A 21,632-nucleotide genomic window follows, 5' to 3' on the forward strand; every position below is an offset into this window, starting at 1 on the left:
ACAATTCAAAGGTATCAACTCTTCTTCGGTCTGCCTTATTCGTTGTCCAGCTTTCACATGCATATGATGTGATTGAAAATACCATGGCTTGGGTCAGCCACACCTTACTCTTCAAGGAGACATCTTTGCTCTTCAACACTCTGAAGAGGTCCTTTGCAGCAAATTTGCTCAATGCAATGCATCTTTTGACTTCTTGACTGCTGCTTCCGTGGCTGTTGATTGTGGATCCAAGTAAAATGAAATCCTTGACAACTTCAATCTTTTCTCCGTTTATCATGATGTTACTCATTGGTCCAGTTGAGACAATTTTTGTTAAAGTATTATAATGACATGTGCAAAGTAAAGTATTATCATAAGAAAGCGTTATAATGACATGTGCAAAGAGCTGGAGTTGGAAAACCAAAAGGGAAGAACACGCTCGACATTTCTCAAGCTGAAAGAACTGAAGAAAAAATTCAAGCCTCGAGATGCAATAGTGAAGGATTCCATGGGGTAAATATTAAATGTCGCAGGAAGCATCAAAAGAAGATGGAAGGAATACACAGAGTCATTATACCCAAGAGAATTAGTCGATATTCAACCATTTCAAGAGGTGGCATATGATCAGGAACCGATGGTACTAAAGGAAGAAGTCCAAGCTGCTTTGAAGGCATTGGTGAAAAACAAGGCTCCAGGAATTCATGGACTATCAATTGAGATGTTTCAACAAACAGATGCAGCACTGGAGGTGCTCACTCATCTATGCCAAGAAATATGGAAGACAGCTTCCTGGACAACTGACTGGAAGAGGTCCATATTTATGCCTATTCCCAAGAAAGGTGGTCCAACCGAATGTGGAAATTATAGAACAATATCGTTAATATCACACGTAAGCAAAATTTTGCTGAAGATCATTCAAAAACGGCTGCAGCAGTGTATTGACAGGGAACTGCCAGAAATTCAGGCTGGTTTCAGAACAGGACATGGAACAGGGATATCATTGCTGATGTCAGATGGATCCTGGATGAAAGCAGAGAATACCAAAAGGATGTTTACTTGTGTTTTATTGACTAAGCAAAGGCATTCGACTGTGTGGATCATAACAAGCTATGAATAACACTGCGAAGAATGGGAATTCCAGAACACTTAATTGTGCTCAAGAAGAACCTTTACATAGATCAAGAGGCAGTTGTTCGGACAGAACAAGGGGATACTGATTGGTTTAAAGTCAGGAAAGGTGTGCGTCAGGATTGTATCCATTCACCGTAGCTATTCAATCTGTATGTTAATCAAATAATACAGGAAACTGGACTATATGAAGAAGAAAGGGGTATCAGGATTGGGGGAAGGCTCATTAACAACCTGCGTTATGCAGAGGACACAACCTTGCTTACTGAAAGTGAAGAGGACTTGAAGCACTTACTAATGAAGATCAAAGAGCACAGCCTTCTTTTGACTCTTTAGGGAACATGAAATTCTTTTGAAATCTAGAAGCTAATTTCTTCATTAAAAAAAAGAAAAAGAAAAACCGGCTATTATTTAGCCCCAAACCCTCCCTTTGAAAGTGAGAAAGCTGAGTTGACAGAACTTACTCAGCATCACAAAGGTAGGTAGTGGCTGAACTAACCCAGAGAGGTTTCCATTGATCATTCCTTTATATAAGAGACCATGCTGACTTCCAACATCATTGATGACGTTTCAAATTTGTTTCAGGGAACATTTGTTTTCTTTTAAATCGAGTTTTTCACTGAAACTCTTCACCATTGACAATTATAAAACCAAAAAACAAAGCCAAAGCCATCAAGTTGATTCTGACTCATAGCCACCCTCTAGGACAGAATAGAACTGCCCCATAGGGTTTCCAAGGAGTGGCTGGTGGATTTGAACTGCCAGCCTTTTGGTTAGCAACCAAGCTCTTAACCACTGGGCAACCGTGGCTTCATCTACAATTACAGCTGGGGTTAAGTATAGGTTTGCCAGGAGCCACACTTGATGCTTGCACATGTATTGTTCATGCCAACACTGTGGTCAATAAGGAAGGAGATTTTTACCACGACTATATGTGGGTAAGGAGCCCTGATGGTGCAGTGTTTAAGAGCTTGGCTACTAACCAAAAGGTCTACAGTTTGAATGCACAGCCGCTCCTTGGAAACCCTCTGGGACAGTTGTACTCTCTCCATAGGGTCGCTATGAGTTGAAGGCAACTCAATGGCAATGAGTTTGGTTTTGGTCTTTGTATTTGGTTAAAGAACAAGCTCAGAGAGTTGAAGTAACTGCCCATGTCCCCACTAAGGAGCACTGATTCCGGACGGAGCCTGGAGGAAGAACTAAAGCCTTCGAGTTTCTACTCCCAGCTCAACTCAGATGTGATACAATGGCTTCATCTAAGGAAATGCCACAGAGGAATCTCAATGGTAAATGCGTTGAGAACATTTTCATTAACGGCCATTGGGAAATTTCATGTAAATAAAATGTAGACATACATGTAAAAGACAGGCATCCAAAATAAATGGAGTTTAAATCAGACTCTGAAAAAGGATAATTTAGTCTTTTGGGAAGTACGTAGACTATATGGGAAAAGGGTACAATTTCAATGACAGCTTTTAAACGTTAATGTTTGTATTTACAGATTGCTGAGCACATTAACACATAACCATAAGTCAGGTATGTGAACAGTTTAAAATAATGAATGGCGTGTTTTATGGAATTTCACAAAATAACTGATCATTTATCTCAACACCCGTCTGTCAGTTTGTCGTACTGTAGGGCCTGGTGTGTTCTGTGATGCTGGAAGCTATGCCACCAGTATTTCAAATACCAGCAGGGTCACCCACAGTGGACAGGTTTCAGGGGAGCTTCCAGTCTAAAATAGACTACGAAGAAAGCCCTGGTGACCTGCTTCTGAGAGTCAGACCATGAAAACCCTGTGGGTCACTACGGAACATTGTCCAATATGGTGCTGGACGATGAGCCCCTGGGCTGGAAGGCGCTCAGAATACACAGGAACTGCGACAGTGGACTCAGTCCTGGCAACGGTCACGACGATGGCTCAGGACAAGGTCAAGTTTCATTCCGCTGTACATGGGTCACCAGGAGTCGGAGCCAATTCGACAGCAACGAACAATAACAAACCTAAAGATTATTAGTTTACTCTTATGTGCTTTTTTGAAGGTAGAATATATTGAGTATGATGTGATAAATGGTTACAGATCTGAGCTCCTAAAGAATGGACAGTCAGCCAGTGAAGTCCCTGTGGATCACAATGGTTTAATCCACAGCCGGCCATGGGGATGGTGCAGGACGTGGCAGCATTTTGTTCTGTTGAGCATGGAGCTGCCATGAGTCGGCGGCCGACTCAGTATCAGCTGACAACAGTAATAACAACAAAGAACAGAAAAGGCCAGCCTAGGGACATGGACAGAGCCAGCTCTGAACCTGGAAACACAGGCAGGGCCTTTACCAAACTTGTACCACGTGGAGGTTCCTCTTAATTCTTTGTCAGGCTGCCCCTGATGGATCGTTCTGGCCCTTGGTCATTCAAAGAAGCACGGTCTCTGACCTGCACGTCTCACCGCCTTGCCATTCTTCTGAGCTGGTGTTTCTCACAGTTTCCTGAAGGTGGTTCTAGAACGACTTGCTTCAGAAACAAGTTGCCAAAAATTCAGCTTCCTGGGCCTGCCAGTGATTCTAATAGAAGTTTGAGATGCATTGTCTCACCAATGGCACGTTCTGACCTTTTGTTCTGAAGCACCTAGTTAGTTCCTTAAGTTATAAGAAGGGTTTTGGTATATAAAAGGGCCACTGAAGGTACAAATGGTTAACACACTCAGCTGCTAACCAAAAGGTTGAACGTTCAAGTCCACCCAGAGGTACCTCAGAAGACAGACTTGGTGATATGCTTCTGAAAATTCAACTATTGAACACCCTAAGGAAACAGAACAACCAGAATGAAAATAATGAGAATGTTCACACATTGTAAAGAATGTAACCAGTGTCACCAATTTGTGTTGAAATTGTTGAATGGGAATCTAACCTCCTGTGTAAACCTTCCCCAAATACACATCATTAAAAAAAAAAAAAAAAAAGAGAGAGAGAAAGAAAACTCTGTGGAGCACAGTTCTCCTCTGACACATGTGGGGTCGCCATGAGTTGCAATCGACTTGACCACAGTATCTGGTTTGAGGTTATTAAAGCTGAATTGTGATTTGGGAATCAGAATAAATCCTAGGCCTTCTCTTCAGAGAAGTCCACGCTGTGTACTTCCCAAAACATCCCGGCCAGGGGGGTGCTTAGCCAGCTACCTCCTTTCTTTGTCCACTGGGGCTCTGTTTGATTTATCTGTTCCTACTCTGCTGCTTATCCCCCACGTGTCTGTCAGTTTCTTGTACTGTGGGGGCTTCCGTGTTGCTGGGATGCTGGAAGCTATGGCATAGGTTTTCAGATACCAGCAGCGTCACCCATGGAGGACAGGTTTCAGCTGAGCTTCCAGACTAAGACATACTGGGAAGAAGCACCTGGCAGTCTACTTCTGCAAAGAATTAGACAGTGAAAACCTTATGAATAGCAGCTGAAAACTGTCTGATACAGCAATGGAAGATGAGCCCCCAGGTTGGAAGGCACTCAAAAGACAACTGGGGAAGGGCTGCCTCCTTAAAGTAGAGCCAACCTTAATGACATGGATGGAATGACACTTTCGGGACCTTTGCTTGCTGATGTGGCATGACTCAAAAGAGAAAAAACAGCTGCGAACATCCATGAATAATTGGAACCCGGGAAGTACGAATATGAATCTAGGAAAATTGGAAATTGTCAGAAATGAAAAAGAACTCATAAACATCGATATCCTAGGTATCAGTGAGCTGAAATGCACTGGTGTTGCCCACTTTGAATTGGACAATCATATAGTCTACTATGCAGGGAATGACAACAAGAAGAGGAATGGCGTTGCCTTCATCCTCGAAAAGAACATTTCAAGATCTATCCGGAGGTACAACACCGTCATTGATGGGATAATATCCATACACATACAATGAAGACCAGTTAATGCAAATCTTATTCAAATTTATGTACCAACCACTAAGGCCAAAGATGAAGAAATTGAAGTTTTTATCAGCTTCTGCACTTTGAAAATTGATCTAACATGCAATCAGGATGCATTGATAATTCTGGTGATTGGAATGTGAAAGTTGGAAACAGAGAAGAAGGATCTGTAGCTGGAAAATATGGCCTTGGTGATAGAAACAATGCTGGAGATCCAATGAGAATTTTGCAAGACAAATGACTTCTTCATTGCTAATACTTTTTACACCAACATAAACGGCAACTATACAAATGGACCTGACCAGGTGGAACACAAAGGAATCAAATCGACTACATCTGTGGAAAGAGACGATGGAAAAGCTCAATATCATCAGTCAGAAAAAGGCCAGGGGCTGACTGTGGAACAAATCATCAATTGCTCATATGCAAGTTCAAGCTGAAACTGAAGAAAATCTGAGCAAATCCACGAGAGCCAAATACGACATTGAGTATATCCCACCTGAATTTAGAGACCATCTCAAGAATAGGTTTGACACCTTGAACACTAATAACTGAAAACCAGACAAGTTGTGGGATGTCACCAAGGACCTCATACCTGAAGAAAGCAAGAGGTCACTGAAAAGACAGGAAAGGAAGAAAAGGCCAAGATGGACGTCAGAAGAGACTCTGAAACTTGCTTTTGAATGTCGAGCAGCTAAAGCAAAAGGAAGAAATGATGAAGTAAAAGAACTAAACAGAAAATTTTAAAGGCTGGCTTGAGAAAACAAAGTAAAGTATTATAATGACATGTGCAAAGAGCTGGACATAGAAAACCAAAAGGGAAGAACATCTCTCAAGCTGAAAGAACGGAAAAAATTCAAGCTTCAAGTTGCAATAGTGAAGGAGTCATTGGGGAAAACATTACATGATGCAACAAGAATCAAGAGAAGATCGAAGGAATACACAGAGTCATTACACACAAAAGAATTAGTTGATGGTCAACAATGTGAAGAGGTAGCATATGATCAGGAACCGATGGTACTGAAGGAAGAAATCCAAGCCACACTGAAAGCACTGGTGAAAAACAAGGCTCCAGGAATTGAGGAAATATCAAGTGAGATGTTTGAACAAATGGTTGTAGCACTGGAAGTGCTCCCTCGTCTATGCCAAGAAATATGGAAGACAGCTTCCTGACCAACCGACAGGAAGAGATCAATATTTATGCCTATTCCCACGAAAGGTGATCCAGCAGAATACAAAAATCACAGAACGATATCATTAATATCTCACGCAAGCAAAATTTTGCTGAAGATCATTCAAAAGCGGCTGTAGCAATATATCAACAGAGCACTGCCAGAAGCTCAGGTCAGATTCAGAAGAGGATGTGGAACCAGGGATATCATTGCTGATGTCAGATGGATCCTGGCTGAAAGCAGAGAATACCAGAAGGATGTTTACCTGAGTTTTATTGACTACGCAAAGGCATTCGACTGTGTGGATCATAACAAATTACGGATGACATTGTGAAGAATAGGAATTCCAGAACACTTAATTGTGCTCATGGGAAACCTGTACATAGATCAAGAGGCAGTTGTTCAGAAAGAACAGGGGGATACTGAGTGGTTTAACGTCAGGAAAGGTGTGCGTCAGGGTTGTATCCTTTTACCATAACTATTCAATCTGTATGCTGAGCAAATAATCCAAGAAGCTGGACTATATAAAGAAGAACGGGGCATCAGGATTGGAGGAAGACTCATTAACAACCTGCGTTATGCAGATGACACAACCTTGCTTGTTGAAAGTGAAGAGGACTTGAAACACTTACTAAGGAAGATCAAAGACCACAGCCTTCAGTATGGATTGCCCCTCAACATGAAGAAAACAAAAATCCTCACAACTGGACCAATGAGCAACATCATGATAAAAGGAGAAAAGATTGAAGTTGTCAAGGATTTCATTTTACTTAGATCCATAATCAACAGCCATGGAAGCAGCAGTCAAGAAATTAAAGGACCCATTGCATTGGGCAGATCTGCTACAAAAGACTTCTTTAAAGTGCTGAAAAGCAAAGATGTCACCTTGAAGACTAAGGTGTGCCTGACCCAAGCCATGGTATTTTCAATCACATCATATGCATGTGAAAGCTGGACAATGAATAAGGAAGGCCGAAGAAGAATTGACACCTTCAAATTGTGGTGCTGGCAAAGAATATTGAATATACCAAGGACTGCCAAAAGACTGAACAAATCTATTTTGAAAGAAGTACAACCAGAATGCTCTGTTAGAAGCAAGGATGGCAAGACTGCGCTTACATACTTTGGACATGTTTTCAGGAGGGATCAGTCCCTGGAGAAGGAAATCATACTTGGTAAAGTACAGGGTTAATGGAAAAGAGGAAGAGCCTTAAAGAGGTGGATTGACACAGTGGCTGCAACAATGGGCTCAAGCAAATCAACAATTGTAAGGACGTAGCGGGACCGGGCAGTGTTTCATTCTGTTGTACGTAGGGTCCCTACGAGCCGGAACCGACTCTTTGGCATGTAAAAACAACAATAACATGTGCCTTAGATTCCTAATGGCTCCAGACCGGATGTTGACCTGGACAGCGGAGACCGGTAGTTTCTATGACATTTTCCAATCATTCAAGTCAGGGTTTGAAATTGATTAGGTGTTGGCCTAGCTGTGTGTGAGAACCTTGTTGTCATTCTTCATCCCTTGGAAGCCATCGGGCACGCTAAGGATCAGGTCTGCTCATGGGCTTGTGGCTGCTGATGACCTAAAATCTGCGGGTCAGGTGGCAGGCCAGAGACGTCTACAGGCTTATGTCCAGGAACCTGAGGTCAGGCAAGGAGGAGAGTGCAGGGTGGAGAAGAAAGAGAAAGGGGATACAGGGGTGGGTAGGGGGAGAAAGAGCTTCACCATTTACATACTGGAGGCAGGCCACATCCCCAAGGAAACTCCCCTTTTAACTGATTGCTGCTCACATCAGTTCACATCATGGAAAGTGATTACATTCTATTCCATTATGGAAGAGCAGCCAGTCCAGTGTCTGCCAAACCACTGAGAATCACAGCCTAGCCAGGTTGACACACAACATTAACCACCACACAGCCTAATGTCGCATGAACGTAAGTAAAAGTTAAAGAGAGAGAGAGAGGGAGAGAGAGAGAGAAAAACTGCTTTCAACTTTGATTTTGGGAAGATTTTTCTTTGCCTGGCCCAGCAATCGTGACTTTGAACCCAAAGGGAAATTTCAACCCCACTCGCCGTTGGCCAGGTATTAAACATTGTTTACGTAGTCCTAATAATATAAACTACATATTGATTTTCTACTTTCAGAGCCAATCCAAGGACAAAGCAGGAACATTTTGGTGATAGCTGCAAGACAGAATGTAAATATTGACAAACTCGGCAGGGTAGCCTCGGGGCCCTGGTTGTGCAGTGGTTAAGAGTTTGGCTACTATCCGAAAGGTCGGCAGTTCAAATCCACCAGCTGCTCCTTAGAAACTGTATGGAACAGATCTACTGAGTCGGAACTGACGCAAGTGTTTTTTTTTTGTTTGCTGAGGTAGAGATAAGGTTTAGGAAAAAAGAGTCTGATACAAAATGAGAGGTGAAAGCAGGGGACAGAGATGAGATAGCGGGGACGTGAAAGGACATGTGGAGTACGTTGGTGTTGTTAGCTGCTGTTGGGTCAGCCCTCAGCTCCTGGTGGCACAACAAAACTAAACCATGATCCTGTACGGCTGGACCATTGTGATCCATAGGGTTTTCATTTGCTAATTTTCAGAAGCAAATCACCAGGCCTCTCTTCCTAGTCTGTCTTCGCCTGGAAGCTCCACTGAAGCCTGTTCAGCAGCCCAGACAGCAACAGTCAAGCCTGCACTGGGGGATGACAGGTGGGGGCCGCACATGAGGTACCTTGGCTGGGAATCAAACCCGGGTCTCCCGCGTGGAAGGTGAGAATTCTACCACTGATAAAAAGGCTATTAAGTGTATTATTCACAGTTATGAAATAAATAAAATGTTAAGTAGCAAATATGGGACGGAAGATGGAGTTGGAGAGGGTAATTTCCTTCTTACCAAATCAATGAATGCTGCCTTAGGCTGAGAATCTCAGTATTCCCTGATTAATTCAAAGATATGCAGGGAAGCCCCAGAAGAACTAGAAAAAGAAATCCTAAAAGGAGCTGCCCATGGTAGGGGGCGGGGTCACTGGGGCTGGGGAGACAAGGGGCAAGAAGCTGTTTCTTTTTCCCATGTTATCTGTGTCACAAGGAGCCCTGGTGGTGCAGTGCTTAAGCACCTGGCTGCTAACCATAAGGTTGAGCCCCCCAGCCACGCTGCAGGAGAAACATGGGGCATTCTGCTTCTGTAAAGATCACAGCCTTGGAAACCCTACGGGACGATTACATTCTCTCCTATTCAGTCACTATGAGTCAGAAAGGCCGAGTTTTTGAATCTGTATCATAGGTGATATCTTATAACATTATCACTTGGATAAAAATTTAAAAAGGCAGTGAGAGAATGACTTTTACAAGATGAAAACTGTGGATTATACCGCAGGTTCCCTGAACAACTGTCCTCGGGGGAATTAGGTATAAAACCCTCATTAGGTCTGCAAACAGAAATCAGAGTGTTCCAGGCTATAAAATTATCACTGATGTTGTCAGCGGTCCAGCCAGGTTCACGCACTCCAACGAAGCCAGATGAATTTTCCTGGTGGCAGAAGTAAGCATTTTTGTAAATGACAGGGAGGCCTGAGTGGCTTTGCAGAGCCAGCCCTGTCCACTCCCTGGGGGAGCACTGGGAGGACATGAAATTCCTCTTCTATGTAAGGTCTCTTCCTGGTGGAAACACGTGGCATTCGGCTGCTTATCTTAAGATTGGTGGTTCGAAGTAACCCAGCACTGCCGTGGAAGATAGGCTAGGCGACCTGCTTCCATAAAGATTGTTGTTGTTAGCGGCCATCCAGTCGATTTCTACTCCTAGAGGCCCGATGTGACAGATTGCAGCCAAGAAGTCCCCATGGAGCAGTTCTACTCTGTAACATAAGAGGTCGCCATGAGTCGGAGTCAGGAAGTGTGTGCCTTAGAGCAAATGGCAAGTGCCAGCAGTTCCTGGGCTCACAGGGGAGGATCAGAGCCTGCGAGGTTAGCAGTTTCCTGGGGGGCTTATTGCAAATTAGGAGTAATTCCCCTCAGACACTCTGAATCAAAGGAATTAGGGCAACACTTGGGGGTACAGAACCTGGGCAGGGAGCCAGACTCCTCCATCCAGTCACATAACTTTGCTTCCGGAAATGGATCTTCCTGAGCTGCGAGCTGAGGGATGGTGAGCCTCTGACCTGACCGCTGGGTTTGGAGGGCATTCCTCCCCAGAGAGATGCTTGCCCTTAGACATGAACCCTGAAACAGGAGCTGGGAAACTCTCAGCCGAAGAACTTAGGAATCAATTCTGTGTAGGCTTTGTGTCCAGGAAATCAACAGCACAGTAAGAAAACGGGGCAACAGGCAGAATATTCCCCAGTACCAGAACTGAAGAGAAATAGACATTAAACTGATCAGCGATGCAGACACAGAAGTGGAAATCCTTCTCAGAACATATTTTACCTTCAGTACTTGGGGCATCTTCACGGGAACAGGAATTTTCTGCAGGCCCTGGGTCGGTTAAACGGTTAAGACACTCGGCTGCTAACCGAAAGCTTGGAGATTTGAGTTGACCCAGGGGCACCCCAGAAGAAAGATCTGGCAATCTGCTCCTGAAAAATCAGCCAGGGAAAACTCTGAGGAGCACAGTTCTACTCTGACACACACGGGGGCGCCATGGGGCAGAACTGACTCCACAGCTACTGGGTTGATCTTTGTGGTGCAGTTATTTGGATTGGACGGTGTGTTCCCGCAGGATCTTCTCAGTCTTCATGATCCCTTACGGTAGCTCCTCACTGTCTCAATAATCACATTCCATTAGTGCTTTAAGCAGCAATGGACACGTTCATACACAGTCATGCGTATCGCAGAAAGGTATCTGAGCACAGGTAAGATTTTACGTCCTCTGTATTTTTTTGTAAGGCATTTCTTTTATGAGAGATCCACATTTCTCTTCAATAATGTATATAACCTTCACTAATCTGTCTTTGCTAAAAATCACAGAATGCTAAACAAAATGTTTTTAGTATTCATTTTGGTTGAGGCCCAAAAACAAATGGTTTCTCCAGGATTTGTGAAGGAAGTGGTCAGAACCAGCTTTGTAGCCCTTAGGTAAGTAACCACCTTCAGCCTTTAAATAAGGTTGATTTTCTTGGTTAGAGAGACCAAGAAAAGAGTTGGTAGTTTGATCTTGATCCTTAGCGGGAGCTGTCAGTGGGTGGGGTTGCCTGCCCCCACCCAGGGAAAGGGGCCTCAGTGGGCACTCTGGAGGGCTTGGTGTGTGTCCTGGGCAATGCCAATGTCCTTGGAGCTCTGATTGCAGAGTGAGCAAGGCTGGGCATTTGGAGGCAGCCTAGGAGTCCAGCGTTTTACAGGACAGGAGCATGAGTGCCTTCTGTGTGCCCAGGGTCCATCCCGGGAGACAAGGTCACCCCACAGAAGGAAGCAGGGGGTGCACTATGGTTGCTGATGGCTCAGGAAGGAGACAGAGAGATGCATTCACCCACCACACTGATGAGAACTACAGATAAGAAACCCTCCCATAAACACTGTGTGCATGTTTTTGTCTGAGCATAGGCTTTCAATGTTGGTAAATGAAGGAGAGTGATTGTTGGATCATATGCTGTTGTGGGTTGAATTGTGTCCCCCTAAACATGTGTTTTAAATCCTAACCCCCTTACCTGGTGGGAAAGTGATTAAGTGCTCAGCTGTTCACCAAAATGTTGGTGGTTCAAACCCACCAGCTGCTCCACAGGAGAAAGATGGGGCAGTCTGCTTCCATAGAGATTACAGCCCTGAAACCCTTGAGTCAGTCCTACTCTGTCTTGTAGGGTTGCTATAAGTCGGAATTGACTTGACAGTGATGAGTATACCTGTGGTTATACTCTCATTTAAGAATGGGATTTCTTTGTTAAGAGGCCATAACAGTGTAGGGTGTATTTTAAGGCAATCGCCTTTGACATATAAAAAGAGCAGATTAGGCATAGAGAAGCAAGCAGAGATGAGAGAAGATAGATGCCACACCACATGAAGATCACCAGGGAACAAGGACCTTCCCCCAGAGCCTACAGAGAGAGAAAACATTCCTCTCCAGCCAGTACCCTGACTTTGGACTTCTAGACTCTTCAACAGTGAGAAAATAAATTTGTTTTCATTAAAGACACCCACTTGTGGCATTTCTGTTATAGAGCACTTGATAACCAAGACGACCTTTGGCTTTGTAAGAAAACTGTGAGGGCTTTCCAACCCGCCATTATGCATTCCCTCCAGTGGTGAATGGGAGTTCCTGTGGCTCCACATCCTCACCAACATTTATTGATGTCGGCATTATGTATTTTAGCCATCGTAATTGGTATGTTGTGCCCATTTTTCTACTGGGTTATTTGCCTTTCTGTCATTGGGTTGTGAGAGTTCTTTATATAATCTGGATATGAGTGTCTATGAGCCTAGTTTTTGTGCCCAAATTTAATGATGCAAAAATATTCTACTTACTAAGATGGAAAACTAATACATGTGTAAAACAGTGTGGATAATAAAGGCTAAAAAAGCGATGAATTCGATTTTATCAAATTTTGATTCTATGAACCAAGGAAATCTGGTATTTCTTTTTTCTGCTAATAATGTATTTTTTAAAATTATCATCCATAAATGTACTTATTGAGTCCTGGAGAATACACTAATATTTCTGTTCTGTTATTTTTATTTTTTTTAACCATAACAGTGACATACTCTTAGTTTCCAAAACCAAAAGGTAAATATTATATTAAAAAAAAAATACTCCCGAAACGAGCTTGCTTCTAGGCAGGAGAACTCTGAGTCACATGAGGATATGGGCAAAGAGGGCTACTTTCTGCTGTATTTTATACCATATGCATGTAGGGCCACTAAAGAAATAAAATTTTGAAAAGAACAAGCACAACCACAATATTCTTGCTTATACCCTTATTAGGAAGAAAATAAATAGAAGTAGCTGAAAATTAAAATCAGGAGGAAGTTAGTTTAAAAAATTATTGGAAAAGCAATATGGCCCACGATTCAGAAAGTCTAGGAAACCACTATTATTTTGTAGCATATTTTTTGCCACCCCCCATCATATATTTTACATAAACCAAAACCCTTTGCCTTCGAGTTGATTCTGACTCCTAGTGCCCCTGTAGGACAGAATCGAACTGCCCCATATACTTTCCAAGGCTATAATCTTGACAGGAGCAGACTGCCCCATCTTTTCTCCTGCAGAGCAGCTGGTGGGTTCAATCAGCTGAGCTTTCAGTGAGCAGTCGAGCACTTTAACCACTGTGTCAGCAAGGCACCTTCCTTTCCTCCTCCTTTTCTTTATTTTCAAAGTTTTCTCAATATGCCTTACTTTTATGACCAGGAAAAATACAAAGAAACCTTATTTACTAAGAACTATGCAGTTTTGGGGCAACTTTTTCATTTCTTTGTTTGATATTGAAAAGGTCAGGATTCCTAACTAGTTCGTGTGTCTTCCATTCAGAGTCAGATGTTTACAGAGAGAATTACGTGCAGTTCCCAGATGAGAGGCACAGAGGTTATAGTGTCCTCAGTAGTCTCCCATCCTGAGAGGCTGACCTTGCTGTTGTTGTTGGGTGCCCTTGAGTTGATTCCCACTCACAGCGACCACATGGGACAGAGTAGAGCTGCCCCATAGGGTTTCCTAGGCTGTCGCCCTTACTGAAGCAGGTCACCAGGTCTTTCTTCTGCGGAGCAGCTGGTGGGTTCAGCCAGTCAGTTAGCAGCTGAGCACTTAATCGTTGTGCCACCAGGGCTCCTTAAGAAGATGACCTTAGACAGGGTGCTGTCAGCAGAGGAGAGCTCTGAGCTAAGCCAGGAGGGGATCTCAGGAAGAGGACATGGTATGGAAGGTGAGAGGGGAAGTCCTTCTTCTCCACAGCTGCTCTCAGCTCGACCACCAGGGGGCGACCACGCGCCATGCTGAGGTTCCCTCCATATGGCAGATGGCCACCCCTCCCCAGTTCTTCTAACAACAAACATCCAAACCCTGCGGACAATTTCTGCCTGCAGAAAACTTCGCATGGCAAATTTCCACAGGTTAAAAACGAAAATACCTTGTATTTCAATGAAGAAAAAAAGTCGTGCATTCCTGAGCCCCTAAATTAATACCCGATTTAAATACAATTTGGTTGAGATGGTGGAATAGTCACCTTCTATGAGGGAGACCCGGGTTGGACTTCCGGCCAGTGCACCTCGTGCGCAGCCAGCACCCATCTCTCCGTGGAGGCTTGCGTGTTGCTATGATGCTGAGCAGGTTTCAGCGGAGCTTCCATACTAAGATGGACTAGGAAGAACGGCCTGGCAATCTAGTTCTGAAAAGCAGCCAGTGAAAACCCTGTGGGTCACAATGACCTGACTGAAAACTGATCACCGGGACGGCACAGGACCAGGCAGCGTTCTGTTCCACTGTGCATGGGGTCGCCATGGGTTAGGGTGGACTCCAGGGCAGCCGACACCACCGAGATGGACCAGTTACTCCAACAGTGAACACTGGTTGTCACCTCACGACAAAACAGGGCACTTTCCCTGCATACACAGCTCGCTACCTGCATTCCATTGGCTTTTGTGTCCTTGTTACTGAGCTGCACTTTGGACTCTCCCTACACAGCATACAATCCCGAACCCATTGCCGTTGAGTCAACAATTAGAGCGTTGTCTTATATGCGTAACCAACCACCAACTACCGTTGAGTCGATTCCGACTCATAGCGAACCTGTAGGAAAGAGTAGAACTACCCAGTAGAGTTTCCAAGGAGCGCCTGGGGGATTCGAACTGCCGACCTCTTGGTTAGCAGCCATAGCACTTAATCACTACATCACCAGGATTTCCCTTATATGCTTGGGTATGATGAAAGCATATACCACAACACTCTAATTATGTAATTCTGTGTGGCACAACTAGTGGTCCCTGGACCAGACCAGCAGCATCAGTACCACCTGTTACAAACTCATGCACCGTTCACCAGACCTCCCGAATCAGGAACCCTGCGGGTTGTTATTATTGTGGGATGCTGTCCAGTCGATTCCAAGTCATAGTGACCCCATATGACAGAGTAGAACTGCCCCATAGGGTTTCCAAGGCTGTAATCTCTACAGGAGCAGATCACCAGGTCTTTTCTCCCATTGCACTGCCAACTTCTCGGGTAGCAGCCTTGATTAACTTTTGTTGCCACTAGTGTTCCCTGGGGGGCAGAAAGTTGTGTTTAACCACTGATGTAATTAAACCTTTCATGCCAAAAAGAAAAAAACAATAGTAAAAAGAACAGTCATCACCACTGCTAACTATGCACAAGGTTGTTTTCTATAAAGTGGCAAACTGTGAGCACCAAGACAGGAGAACTTAACCAGTGAGAAGCAACTATCCAGAGTCAAAGATGAGCAGCGGGCTTCTTGGACCCCAGGAACTCCCTACTCACAGGTATGAGGTTCTTCACAAATCGTGTCTCGAAAATACAAAGAAGCAGGGAGAGGAAACGCACTACTAACTAAAGACACACGCACAGTTGTCATGCAGTAGATTCTGGCCCATGGCACCCACAATCAAATACATTAACTCAAATAGTGTATCTCCAGGTGTGACCATATCCCCTTTGAACACCATAAAAAGAGTTTTTTGTCATCCCCCAAATCCTCCCCACGTCAGTATCTGTAGCCACAATCGTGGAGGTTTCTATGGATTTCATTCTGGTGGCAACCTGCTCACGGCCCTTGTATATTTTCCAGCAAAGGGTCACCTTCCAGTTCAACATTTACCTTGGAGGAGGGGACCGTCTACCTAACCTCTGAGACAGACACTCTGGAAACGCAGGATGATAACACCTAAGTGCGTGATGTCTACCTGGTGAGTAACTTGTCGTTTCTTCTCCTTCCCTGCTGGTTTACAAGTGGGCACGGGCCCCGGCTTGCGCAAGAACAACGTCCATACCACCAGGTCGGCCCGGGTTTTAGGAAGAAAGATGACACCGTGTCATACCTACAAATAGTGTGTCTTTTCACAGACTGGAAACAGCTTCTAACCAAAGGGTCGGCGTTCGAATCCACCAGGCGCTCCATGGAAAATCTATGGGGCAGCTCTACTCTGTCCTATGGGGTCGCTATGAGTCGGAATTGACTCAACGGCACCGGGTTTGGTTTTGTTTTGGTTTTCACAGACTATTTTCCCAGGCAGGACGTTGCACAGAAGAACAGCTAGACAAGGCTACTGCATCACCATATGTTACAAAGGGACACATACGTCCCATAAAGTCAAGGCAAAGTAGGGCTCCTTGGTGTCATTTCCAAAAGAGTATTGTCTTCTTTTTACAATACAAAATAGTCACCCCTTGCATTTGGATCTTCATTTGGGGCTTAATGTATTGTTGCTATGAGATGGAATCGACTCAACGGCACTGGGTTTGTTTGGTTTTGGTTTGGTCCACCCTGAGTCATGGCAACCCCACGTGGGTCAGAGCAGAATTGTGCAGCATAGGGTTTTCAATGGCTCATTTTTCAGAAGTAGATTGCCAGGCCTTCCTTCCAAGGCACCTCAGGGTGAATTTGAACCTGGAACCTTTTGGTGAGCAGCTGAGCGTGTGAAGCATTGGCACCACCCAAGGACTCCCTTTTGGGGTCAGTCCCTAGTCTGTCTTAGTATGGACACTTCACTGAAACCTGTCCACCACGAGTGACCCTGCTGGTGTAGCTGGCATAGCATAGCTTCCAGCATCACAGCAACATGCAAGCCACCAAGTACACCAAGCTGACAGACGGGGGGTGGTTCACTGCTTAGGTAGCAACTTGAAGGAGCATCCACAAACATGGTGGGAAAAAGCCTTGTCTTTGTTTTCAATCTTTGGCAAGAAATCCCTCACAGCCCCTTAACCCCAAGATGACTGTGGCCTTTAAAGGAACCCCCATTAAGGGGTAGGGATAAATACAATAAATGCAAATATAGGGTCTTATTAAAACAAAACAAAACAAAATATCTTAAATCCAGTGATGTCCAGTGTGTATTTTTGTAAAGAAAAATGCTACCAAATGAAGGGCTGACGGGGGAGGGCCGGGATGGAGGTGCAGCTCCTGGTCCCCGCAGAGGGTGGCTGGGCCGCTAGAGACTGATGCTGTCCTTCTACATACATGAGAAGGAACCCCCAGCACTGTTCCTTTCCCACTGAAACACCAACCCTATTTCTACCCTCACGTTCTCCAACTGAGGCAGAAGCAGAGTTTAGGTGGATCCTGTTAGGGCCCCGGAGCTGTGTGATCCACTGGAGAACAAGGTAACCGCTTGGATTTATGATCAGCAGGAAGAACTTGGGTGCTGGAAAGCCCACTGTAGGACGTCAGCCCGTTTAAATCCTGGCTGCCCTCGGGGTCCCCTCGGCTCTTTGGGAAAAAAATCAGGCAGGCAGCGAAGGGTGTTAAGTTATTACCACTGCACAAACGACTTTGAAATGAGAGGCCGCCATCTGAAGTCCATCCTGATAGAAGTCCCAGGGGCATGGCAGCTTTCTTCCTGGATCTCTTCTCATCCTATCAGTCATCTTGTTACTGATTGGCGTGGACCTTCAAGGAGGCACAAAATGGTCGTCCTCATCCAAATTGTACGCAGCCTCCAAGGACCAGCTCCATTCTCTCCTTCTGCTGCAGACTTTCTCTGTTAAAGTCTTGCATCACTGGCCTTTGGGGAAGTGTAACTTCGCCTCTCATCCTGAGTCCAACGTTTTTTGATTTTTTAGTTGCAAAGGTAGGAAACTTGGACCCAAGAATCTCTGTGATTGCTTCCAGCTGCAAAATCCCTTATCTTTCTGATTAGACACCTTTCAGACTGTCCTGTCCTGATTTCCGTAGGACTAATATGTTGTAACGTAGACAGTATAAGGAGCCCTGGTGGCATAGAGGGTAAAGCGTTCTGCTGCTAACCAAAAGGCCAGTGGTTCAAACTCACCTGGCGCTCTGCAGGAAAAAGATGTGGCAGTCTGCTTCTTACAAACCCTGTGGGGCAGTTCTACTCTGTCCTATAGGGTTGCTATGAATTGGAATTGACTCGAAGGCAATGGGTTTGGTTTGGTTTATAGAGCTTTAATTACACACACACAAAAAAAACTCTCAAAACTTCCTAGAGCCAAATGGGGGCTACTTTCTGTTTGAAATTCAGGAATCTCTGAGAAAACAACTAGGTTCTCTGGTCCCATATGACCCAGCAAGGTCACTCTTAGATGTAGCCCCAAAAGCCTTGAAATCAGGGACTCAAACAGATACGTGTACATGAATGTTCACTGCGGTATTATTCACAATAGTCAAATGATGGCAACAACCCAAGTGTCCACCAACAAAGGAATGGATAAGCACAATATGGTCTATCCACACAGTGGAATATCACTCCTCCATAAAGGGAAACGAAGCCCTGATACACACCATGCCTGGTGGACCTTGAAAACACGCTGAGTGAAGCAAGTCAGATTCAAAAGGACAAGTGTCGTATGGTCCCACTTAAGTGTCTAAACAAGACAAATGCATTGGTGTTGTTGCTAGTTGCCTTCGAGTCGATTCCAACTCATTCTGACTCCACATGACAGAGTAGAGCTGCCCCACAGGGTTTTCTAGGCTTTAATGTTTATGGGAGCAGATCACCAGGTCGTTTCTCCAGTGGAGCAGCTGGTGGGTTTCATCTGAAAACTTTTCAGTTAGGAGCTGAGCACTTAATCACTGCGCCACCAGGGTTCCTTAGGCAAGTGCATGGAGATAAGAAGCTATCAGTGGTGACCAGGGGCTGAGGGGAGGGAGAAACGAGGAGTTGTTGCTGAAGGGGCACTGGGTTCCCTATGCGGTGATGAAAAGCATCTGGGGATGGATAGTGGTGATGGTCGCCCAGCACAGTGAATGTCATTAATGTCTCTGAATAAAAATAAGGACCAAAGCATATGAACTTGATAGCCTGCTTAGTAAAATAAAAAGCGAAGGTGACCTTAGCTTAGGGTTGGAGAAGCCAGAAAAGCCAACTCTGGCATGTGGATGTCTGGCCAAGGGCTTTGTAAAGTGGGGCTTGACTCTCTGGGTTGGGCTTCCCTGTTTAGACTTGCCCTGGGCGTTATCCAGCCTCCCCACAGTGCCCTGGTGCCTCAGAAAGAGCTTCTTGGTTAATTAACAGACTGCTTTAGGTGGACTGGAAACCCTGGTAGCATAGTGGTTAAGAGCTACGGCTACTAACCAAAAGGTCGGCCGTTGGAATCCACCAGATGCTCCATGGAAAGCATAGGGGGCAATTCCGCTCTGTCCTATACGGTCGCTATGAGTCAGAATCCACTTGACGGCAACGGGTTTGGTTTTTTTGATTTTAGGTTTGCTATTTTCCTCTGTGTTTTAAGTCATTTTAAGATTTTGACCATGTGTGGGCTGTGTACTGCTTCCTCACACATATTGATGGAACTGTCACAGGTTGAGTACGCTGGCTCTGACTTTAAATGTTCACCATTTTAGGTTAAGTATTTCCAGATGTATTTTTATAGCCCAGCCACAGGGGTATGTTATTTGGAAATGACCGTGCTCAAGTTGATCTGAGTGGCTTCCGGCCTGGTGTCCCAGAGCACACCCCCACCCCCTGTGCACCTGGAGAGCGTGAGTGTGTCTTTGCCAATGTTGCTTCCCTCCAAGTCTCAGCCCAGCGCTGAGATGTAGAAGGGACTTGATAAGCGCCAGAGTGATTAACATGTGGTGGGTCCATGTCATAGGAGTCCCTGGTGGTGCAAATAGTTAAAGCAAGACTATTAACCGAAAGCTTCGTGGTTCAAACCCACCCAGAGGCATCTCGGAAGACAGGCCTCGCAATGTTTTCGAAAGGTCACAGCCTTGAAACCTCTAAGGATCACAGTTCTACTCTGCACATGGGGTCCCCGTGAGTGGAAATTGACTTGATGGCAGCTGGTAACTGGATCCACCTGAAAATCATTGCAGAAGAATCCTCAGCCTAATGAACCCCGCTTCTACCTGTACCTTCCCAAGACGCCAGCTATGGAGAGAAATCCTGAGCTCGTGTTTCACTTATGGGACAGGGTTCTAAGTCGATGCCAAAATCTAGTCTCACCACTATGTTCTTTCTTTGTCTTCTTCACTAGTAAGCAAACATGGTGACCACCTAAGCAGATGGTGACAGGTGTACAGAGTGTGGGAGAGAAGTGTCTCCACTCCAGAATCCCCACAGGAACTGGGCCTAGCCCACCTCCCACGGGGTCCTACTCAGCTGGAGTAACAAGTTGTGAGATGGCAGGGGAGCCGTGCCCCTGGGATGGTCAGTAGATGGGATGTGTAGAGACCACACAACTTCCTGTTGTTTGCTGAACTGTGAAGAACTGCATGAACTATATCTATCTAAGCTGCTTTCTATACCATTGCCAATTACCGTTTTTTGGACTTGGAAGTACTATTTGACACTTGCGTTATTTTCTTCTGCATGTAGCCAGTGATTATACATAAGCACCATAGGTAATTTGCTTATTTTTTTTTTTTTAAACAAAACCATCCATGCAAAATGGTGAATAAAGTATAGATTCTGTTTTTTTTTATTTTTGCCAAATTAAAATCATAGCCCATGTCATTGAAAGCTGAAACTGGTTTCCTATAAAGATCGGTGTCATATTCTGTATATACTTTATAGAAAGCTAGCTTCTATAAAGATGTTTTCACTGTTTACTAGTGAAATGAGCAAAACAAAGTTATTTTTCAAAGGCCTTATGTCCTGTACATATATCGTCCTTGAAATATTTCTGATGTAGTTTATTGCCTGTAAAAGAGAAATTATATAATTTATTCAGTAAATACTACTGTAAACTATAGTTTTATTGAGAGAAATACAATATTTTGTTCTCAATTGTGGTAGTACATTGATTTTGATGGTTTCTGGGTTTTTTTTACTAATTTTTTGTGTGTTTTCAGTGAAGAATTACACAGCAGTTTAGGTTTCCATTCAACAATTTCTACACAAATTGTTCAGTGACACTGGTTATATTCTCACAATATGTGACCATCGTTATTATTTCTGTTCTGGTGGTTCTCCTTCCATTAATCTAGTTTCCCTGCCCCCTTATGGTCTCATCTTTGTTTTAAAGGAAGTGTTCACTGTATGGCCTCATATAGGGGACTTTTTAAAGGAACTCAGTAGTCATGGGTGATACTTTTTGTGAGCTTATCTGCTATTCAGCTCCAAGGTGACCTCAGGGGTTAGTTTCAGTTCAAGGTTTGAAGAGCATCTTAAGGCAATAGCCTCAGGGAGTCCTCCAGTCTCCAGGAGTCCAGTAAGTCTGGTTTTTCTATTTTTGGGTTTTGTTTGTTTTAGAAATTTGAGGTTCTGTGCCACATTGTTCTCCAATTCCATCAGTGTCCATTTATTATGGCCCTGATGGTTTTCGGTCTTTACATTTCTTTCTTTTAATAAGGAAAAATATCAGACCTTCCTCATTTCTAGGTATTCGGGGATCTT

At 44.4% G+C, this 21,632-nt stretch overlaps 1 protein-coding gene across 1 annotated transcript in view; it reads left to right on the plus strand.

Moving 5' to 3' along the window:
• Positions 1-20,310, plus strand: part of PIP5K1B (phosphatidylinositol-4-phosphate 5-kinase type 1 beta) — a 373,029-nt gene extending 352,719 nt beyond the window's left edge. Inside the window, exon 15 of the mRNA XM_049896712.1 lies at positions 20,272-20,310. Coding sequence (XP_049752669.1) covers positions 20,272-20,274 — 3 coding nt within the window. The 3' untranslated portion in view covers positions 20,275-20,310. The remainder of the gene's footprint in view (positions 1-20,271) is intronic.
• Positions 20,311-21,632: the final 1,322 nt, after the last annotated feature.

The sequence above is a fragment of the Elephas maximus genome, chromosome 9 (genome assembly GCF_024166365.1).
Source record: "Elephas maximus indicus isolate mEleMax1 chromosome 9, mEleMax1 primary haplotype, whole genome shotgun sequence".
Taxonomy (NCBI): domain Eukaryota; kingdom Metazoa; phylum Chordata; class Mammalia; order Proboscidea; family Elephantidae; genus Elephas; species Elephas maximus.